Raw genomic sequence first — 7,392 nt, 5'->3', positions numbered from 1 at the left:
TTTTGAGCTTTATGCAGTAATGGAATAAAGCATAGGGAGGAAAGTGGCGCAGTGTCTCTTTAGACATGGCAGGGGCTCATCGGGTTACCAGCAAGGTGGCACCAGCAGTCACTGTGATTTACAGCTCTGACCTGACGTACACAGCAGGCAGGGCACTGAAGGGACCTGCAGGCTTCTGCAGCACAGCCAGGGCTCTGCAGAGCAGTCCTTGTGTCTGTGTTTGCTTGCCCTTCCCAAGGCAGCATGCTGGAGCCAGAGGGGAAGGTCAGGCTGGATGGCTGATGGAGGGCTGTGCATTGCCAGGCACACTGCACATCTCTGCGGAAGGGAAACGGCCTTGTGGAAGGAAAGAGGGAGTTCCGAGGGATGTGGAGCTGGACAGAATCTCCAGGAGGTGTCAGACAGCAAGAAACATTGAGGAGTCTGGAGCCAGGTAATCAGGAAATGCTCATTAAGGCTCGTGTATTAACAGCGTACAATTTTACAGCTCTTTGCTGTCATTATGGCAACACGAAAATGAGAAGGCTGCGTGGGCTGCAGAGGTATAAATGCCAGGCAGTGCCTTGCTGCTTTCCAATCAGCAGGTTGGAACAAGAACAAACAAGGAGTCCTTTGCAGCATGATGGATGGGGATCGGTGCCTGGCCCAGGTGAGTCCTGGTAACCTCAGGGGCTGCAGGACCCACACATGGTTGAAGGGGGCACTTGGGCTTGGGGTGAGAATTGAGGTGTGGAAAGCTCTTATGGTGAACTTTGTACCTTGGTGCTGGATTTTGTCTAGGCTCAAGATTCCCACCCCAGGCTGCCTGTGCTGTGGTGTGGCTGCTTTGCTGGCCACAAACAGACCTGGGAAGCATAGAAAACAACGACCTGCCTCCCCTCTAGCATCCTGAATGGGAGCAGAGCAGGTGGAGCTGTGTCGGAGCTGGGAGGAGTCTCGTTCCTGACACTCATGGCCCTCCTCATGCAACCATGGCCGGTGACAGTGGAGGGGAGCACAGCGAGCAGAGGCACACAGAGCTGCTGGCAGGGATTGTAGCAGTCGTGCTGGAGCCATGACTGGTGCCGTGTTGTTCCTGCCTTGGTGAGCAGCACAGTGAGGAGCTGACCCCATGGGACCTAAGTATTTTGGAAGCCCCACACCTCCAGCAGCTGCACCTTGAAGTTCTCCTGGCAGAGCGGAGGGTTGTCAAAGGTCTCGCAGGGTTCCGTGCGTCCCCAGAGCAGGTTGGCATCGAGGGACAATGCTTGGCCTCCCCCTCCACCTGCAAAAGCACACCAGGCATTGGGATCTGTGGTCACCCTTTGCTGCTCCAGCAGGCATTGGCCAGGTCTTGGGATTATACCCATCTCTCAGCAGTATTTCTTACAGCCACGCCACAGAGCTGTCACAGACAGATGGTGCATCTGCCCCAGGGGATCGTGCCTGGCTCTTCTGCAAGCTGTTCCCCACCCGCATCTCCTCTCAGTCACAGAATCACAGAATTGTAGGGGTTGGAAGGGACCTCCAGAGATCATCGAGTCCAACCCCCTGCCAAAGCAGGTTCCTTACAGCAGGTCGCACAGGTCGGCATCCAGGCAGGTCTTGAACATCTCCAGAGCAGGAGACTCCACCACCTCCCTGGGCAGCCTGTTCCAATGCTCCTCACCTCACTGTAAAGAAGTTCTTGCGCACATTGATGCAGAACTTCCTATGCTGCAGTTTCCAGCCGTTTCCCCTTGTCCTGTCTCCATTCACCACTGAAAAGAGTCCGGCCTCGCCATTCTGCCCCCCACACCTCAGATACTGATAGACCTGGATCAGGTCCCCTCTCAGACTTCTTTTCTCAAGGCTGAACAGACCCAGTTCACTCAGCCTTTCTTCATAGGAGAGATGCTCCAGGCCCTTCACCATCTCTGTGGCCCTCCGTCATTCAAGACGCAGAGGAAAGGGCCAGGAAGGGCATGGCTGCCACATGTGGCTGGGAGGTTTAGGATGCAGAGCTCCTGCTCAGCTGGGACCTGCTCTGGAGCTCTCAGAAAGGGCATCTGTGCCCTTGTGCAGCCCTTCATTCTCCTGCTGACCTGAGGAAGAGCGGACTGACTTCATCTCCCCTGACTTAGGACCAGAGGGAATGGCTTCAAGCTACAGCAGGGGAGATTCAGGCTGGACATTAGGAAGTATTACTTTTCAGAAAGGGTGGTCAGGCACTGGAATGGATGCCCAGGGAGGTGGTGGAGTCACCGAGCCTGGGGGTGTTCAAGGAAAGACTGGATGTTGTGTTGAGGGACATGGTTTAGTGGGAGCTATTGGGAATAGGCGAACAGTTGGACTGGATGAGCTTTTAGGTCTTTTCCAACCTTGGTGATTCTATGATTCTATGACTTCAGGGGTCTGACTAAGACAGGAGGTCTTTGCCTTATGGACAGCTTGGATTTTAACCTGGAGGGGAAGCTCTTTTCAAAGCAGCTGCGTGCTGACAGAGGTGCCTGCCATTAGGTAATTACCGATAACGATCCCTTCCCGAGAGCCGGACATGAACATGGAGGCTGTTTTGGAAGGCAGGAGGAAATGCCTGATAGCCAGGAACGGGGACAGGCGGCCCTTCCTCTGCGGTGCAGGCACGGTGAGGAGGTTGGGGCTGGCACTGCGGCTGTCTGGGGAGGAGCTGAGCGGAGGAGTGGGAACGGGTGATGGTGAGCGCTGGCGCGAGCGTGGCATGGCTTTGGCCAGCTCTGGCTTCTTGATGAACACCCACTCGTACCTCTCCATCTCCGGGCGCACCTGGAAAGCAGGAGAAAGCCCTTGGGGCATCACTGCATGGCTGCCTGTGGGCCACCATGTGCAGCAGGGGTGGGACAGCTCAGGATCCCTCCCTGCAGCACACACTGTCTCACTGTCATCCCTTAAGGAGGCTCTGGGAAATAGTTTTCCATTTTTTTTCTAACAGAACATCCTAAAGGATGGTGTGCCACTGTGCCTGGAGTTAGAGGAATAAAGTAGCAATGGAAGACAAGCCCATAAGCATAAATTTGACTTACAGTGAACACGAAGCATTCCCCTGTCCCAAAAAAGCCTGATGTCAGCCCGTTCTTCTTCCTTTCACTCCAATCAGAGGAGAGGAACGCCCCACACACCTTTGGGAGAGAGCACAGGGAGCTGTCAGGGAGCACAGGTGGAAGCCTCCACTGAGGCCAGCTCTTGTGTGCTCAGCACAGCAAAGGCTCTGCCTCTCCCTGGAACTGTGCACAGGAGAATATGAGCTAAAACATGCAGGAAACAAGATTTTATAAGTCACTTTTCCTTGTCTGCACAAGGCCCTGGGGGCAGCAGTGTTTCTCTCTTCACTGCACTTGAATGCTGGGGGTGGGAGGTCAGGACTTGTTGGCCAATAAATCTCTGGGATGGCTGAGTCATTTACAGAGCTTGCCTCTGCTGTTTGATAGAGAGTGCAAACATAAAATGTGAGTTTATGAGCCACTCTCAAAGTCCCTGGGAAGATGCCTGGCTCAGGTAATTCTGCAGTTATTCCACGACTTTCAAATATTTTAAGAGCTGTCCTTACTTCACTCCATTTCCCTTGTGTGGCTGCTCTTGCAATGAAGGAGGGATTGTTGCATTTAATGCACTGAAAGGAAGTCCTCGCTAAGGCAAAGCATTTGCTGACTTCAGAGAAGCCTGCTTAGCAAAGGCTTCGTGGTTTAGTCTCCAAGTGCAACAACGCCTCTCTCATGGCCTCTCTCCATCTCACAGACTCCTCTTTTACCAGCAGCCCCCCCCCTTAGCCACTGTCTGAGCTGCCTTTTGGTGCCCCTGCAGCACAGTGATGGAGCCAGCACTGGTGGCAGGGGGCACCTTCCCCTGTCACACAGCACAGCCCACCTCCCTGCTCAAGAAATACTCACCTCCCCCTCCGTTGTTTTTAGGAGCAGCACCGTCGGTTCGTAACCTTCACAGCACGAGTAAAACCTGCGAGTTTTAAAACACAATGAGGCTGCGTTGGTGCAGGGCTGAGCCCAGGGACGTAGCTTGGGCAGCTCCTCTGTTGGTGCCGGCATTGGGGAGCTGGCTTTGGGACTTCTAAGGCATCAGTTTTGTTCAGCAGCACAGGCAATAACTCACATAAATCCAAACATAAAATCCACCCATGTACTCTCAGCACCATGGGGGGACACTCCATGGAGCCGTTTCCCAAGCAATTTATTTCCTGCATTTATTCTGGATGTGCTTCTCATCCGCCTGGAGCCCAAGCTCCTGCCTGACACCCGCCCTGTGAGCTGCCGCTGTGCTAAGGTGAAACTGCAGGACATGGTGCTGTGTGGCCTTCCCTCATCTCCCCTGTGCTGAGGACCTGCTCATGGTGCGAGCATGGACACTATGCCAAGAATTACAGCAGTCCCAAATAAACCCCATGGAAAACCATGGGCCACTGATGTAGTGGGCAGCGTGCAGCTGCCAGGCAGTCCCTGCACCATCTTCCCATGCAGCAGGGAGCTGTGTGTCATTGACATGACCAGCATGGAGCATTGTGGGGATGTTTCTGCTCTCCCCATGCCCTTTGCTCTGCAGCTGTCACCGGGTCCTTGGCACTTCCCTCACTTCTTGCAGATTTGGGCATTTGGACTCTCTTAGCTTGAGTTTGGAGGGTTTGGTGTCTCCCCCGTTGTGGGCGGTACCTGAGCTTGGCCTGCTCTGTGCAGCCTCAGCACGATGTGCCACTGAAGAAGGCACTCCTTGCTCAAAGGGTCTTCAAGGAGCGTCCCCAGGAGACCTCAGGTATGTCCCACAGATGTTGCAGTTGCTCCTCTCTATACCAGTAACTCTTACCCAATGTTATGTCTGTCCATCTGACCCAGCTTGCCCGGTAGATCACACTCACCTCTGCAGGCTGCACCCATCTTCTGAGGTGGAGAAGAGCAGCAGTGGGGGGAAGAGGGAGAAGCGCTCGGGGATCCAGGACCAGATGATGCGCATCTCCTGAGCTGATACAATGCTGGAGCTGAAGCTCTGCATGTCCACGGCCAGGTGGAAGGACTGCCTGTGAAAGAGAGGAGTGTGTCAGTGCTCAGCTGGTGAACCCATAATGTGCCGTTATGTGCCACAGGGGGTGCACGATCCCAGCAGTGTCTGTGCAGCATAACCACAGCCAAGGGACACGCTGGAGCTCCCCTGTGCTCCATCTCCACTAGAACCCATTTTTCACCCACTTTGCCCCAAGAGCATCATTGGCACTGTGGGCAAACAGGCCGGCTTCCTACCTGCCCTGCACCATGGTGATGCCCCTCTCCATCAGTGCCTTCCTGTTGGCCATTTGCAGCAGCCAGATTTCCTTGCGGGAGAACAGCCGGATGCCAAACGCTCTCTCCAGGAGTTTGTCAACAGTGACGTGCTGGGCAACGTTCTGCACAAAGACCTGCAGTTCTGCCTTGGTGTCAGTCCCCTCCTGCTCAGCAGAGCTCACCGACAGCCGGTACTGCTTCAGCAGGGCCAGGGCGATGCGGTACAGCACCTTCTGCCCCTCCAGCAGGAAGACATCAAACACACGGATGGCGTAGCTGAAGGGGAGGTCGCGGAAGAGCCACGACAGCCACTCAGAGTACACCTCAAAGACGTTCTCAGACGTGCTGGCTATCAGCTTGTGTGCTGCCGGGCAGTGCTTGTTGGCCAGGTCCCCAAACGTCATGCAGGAGGCCTGATGAGCCAGGAAGGACTGGTCGATGTAGCTGGTGTGGGGGGCATTGCTGGCGATGAGGCGGGAGATGTTCTCGAAGCACTGAGCCTCATCCTCACTGTAGTGCAGCAGCAAAGCAACCAACGAAGGCAGCGCCGGGCTGTAGGTGATGTCAGGGAACAGGTTGCCAACGCAGATGAGGATCTTCTTCAGCGCCGTGACCCCGTCCATGTTGAGGCAGTACGTGGGCAGGGAGCAGCCTGCCAGGAAGTCGGGCAGCGGGTGGGAGCTGGCGCCGTGCTTTCCGAAGAGCCGTGCAGCCACGTCCCCATACACCAGGGCATCGGGTGTGACGAGGCGGCAGGCGACGCGCTGGCACAGGTGCTGGTAAGCTGCAGCCCTCAGCGCACGGCTGGCAGCCCAGCAGCCCTCCCTCGCCAGCTTCTTCAGCTCCTTGGGAGGCCGGCTGAGCGTGTCCTCGGGGGGATCTGCCTGCTGCTCCACCTCTGGCATCTGGTCCCAGTCCACGAATGGCCCACCGCCCGCACAGGAGCCGCTGATGTGCCACGTGTCATCCTCCGGTGTGACCACGACGGTGATGGGAGAGGAGCTGAGCACCACTGTGGGACAAAGAGCTTTAATCCCACACGGCACCCCACTAGAAGTGCCACCCTGGCACAGCCCGGTGAGGTCCCGGAGCACCTCCTCCTATAGCAATACCTCTCCCTGCTAAGGGAAAGGGCAGAACAGCCCCCGTCCCTTGGGGGCTCAGCCCCCAGCAGGTCCCTGTTCCCCATGTCCCCGTGAGCCCAGCCAGGCGGCCCGGCACCGTTGTATGCAAAAGCACTGGAAGTGGGAATGGCTGCACTCAGAACAGCGCCGTGAGCAGGGTTTGAGCTCCTCCTAGGGAGAAAGCAGAGGTATTTTCCTTGGTGTTACCGTCGGGCTCAGCCCCACATCCCGCTTTTTTCCATCGGAGTTGTGCCAGGCAGCTAATAGCCAGAAGGATGCAGCCAATTAGCACACACCTTAATTCTCCAGTATATCATGTTAGATGTGCTCACTCAGCCAGGAGAGGGCGGAGAGATTCGGATCCCACCTGTGGATTTGTGCAGAGATAAACCTCTCTGCTCTGAACTCAGGGGGGGCACCCAGGGACAGCACGGCACAGCCACAGTGCCACATGCAGGGGGCCAGGTCCGAATCTGCTCGCACCGTGCTGGCTCAGTTCGGCTCCTGCTTAGGCTCAGCCCAGCCAGCACAGCCAGCTCAGCTCTGCAGAGCATCTCATGCTGCTCTGAGCAGCCAGGCTGGGACTCAGGCAGAGCACCAGGCTGAAAACACAGGGGGTCACACAAGAACACTCAGCACAGCCATGCTTACGGCCATAAAAACCAGGCTAAAACAATGGGGATGCAGCAGGGTTATTTGTACCCCTGGGTGCTGCTATGATTCCCAAATTGCCCCTGTACTTGCAGTAGGAGAGAAGCCATAAGTAGCACCACACTCTGAGCCCACCCGGCTGCAGGCACCTGGCTCAGGACATATCAGCAGCCCAGGCCCCATCCCCAGTATGGTGCTCACCCACCTTGTGCAGTGCTGCTGCCATCGCCGTCCCCAGCATCCCCATCCAGCTGTGCAGGGAAGGCTCTGGCCGCCCCTTCGGGGGCACAGGGCAAGCTGAGCCCCACCTGCAGCATGCACACACTGCACACAGCCCCGGTGCTGCTGCCCCGCTGCAG

At 56.3% G+C, this 7,392-nt stretch overlaps 1 protein-coding gene across 1 annotated transcript; it reads right to left on the bottom strand.

Moving 5' to 3' along the window:
• Nucleotide 1: 1 nt before the first annotated feature.
• On the bottom strand, nucleotides 2–7,368 carry LOC122168265 (TBC1 domain family member 24-like). The gene is made up of 7 exons (XM_042833454.1): nucleotides 7,239–7,368; nucleotides 5,238–6,270; nucleotides 4,859–5,017; nucleotides 3,885–3,948; nucleotides 3,021–3,116; nucleotides 2,487–2,763; nucleotides 2–1,264 (listed from the first exon to the last, which is right to left on the bottom strand). Exons 1-7 carry the CDS (start codon nucleotides 7,348–7,350, stop codon nucleotides 1,119–1,121), a joined length of 1,887 nt encoding a protein of 628 aa, XP_042689388.1. The 5' UTR covers nucleotides 7,351–7,368; the 3' UTR covers nucleotides 2–1,118.
• Between the last annotated feature and the right edge of the window lie 24 nt (nucleotides 7,369–7,392).

The sequence above is a fragment of the Centrocercus urophasianus genome, unplaced genomic scaffold (assembly GCF_019232065.1).
Source record: "Centrocercus urophasianus isolate 14NV4802_14NV808 unplaced genomic scaffold, USGS_Curo_1.0 seq_41, whole genome shotgun sequence".
Classification (NCBI taxonomy): domain Eukaryota; kingdom Metazoa; phylum Chordata; class Aves; order Galliformes; family Phasianidae; genus Centrocercus; species Centrocercus urophasianus.
Note: the sequence above shows the minus strand (reverse complement) of the source record. Positions and strands in the feature narration are given on the sequence as shown.

Coding starts and splice junctions, on each gene's coding strand:
- LOC122168265 (XM_042833454.1), bottom strand. CDS start 7,350: ATGCTGCAGGTGGGGCTCAGCTTGCCCTGTGCCCCCGAAGGGGCGGCC. Junction 2,764..3,020: donor GGGAATGCTTCGTGTTCACT/GTAAGTCAAATT, acceptor CCTGCTTTCCAG/GTGCGCCCGGAGATGGAGAG. Junction 1,265..2,486: donor TCGGGAAGGGATCGTTATCG/GTAATTACCTAA, acceptor GTGCTTTTGCAG/GTGGAGGGGGAGGCCAAGCA.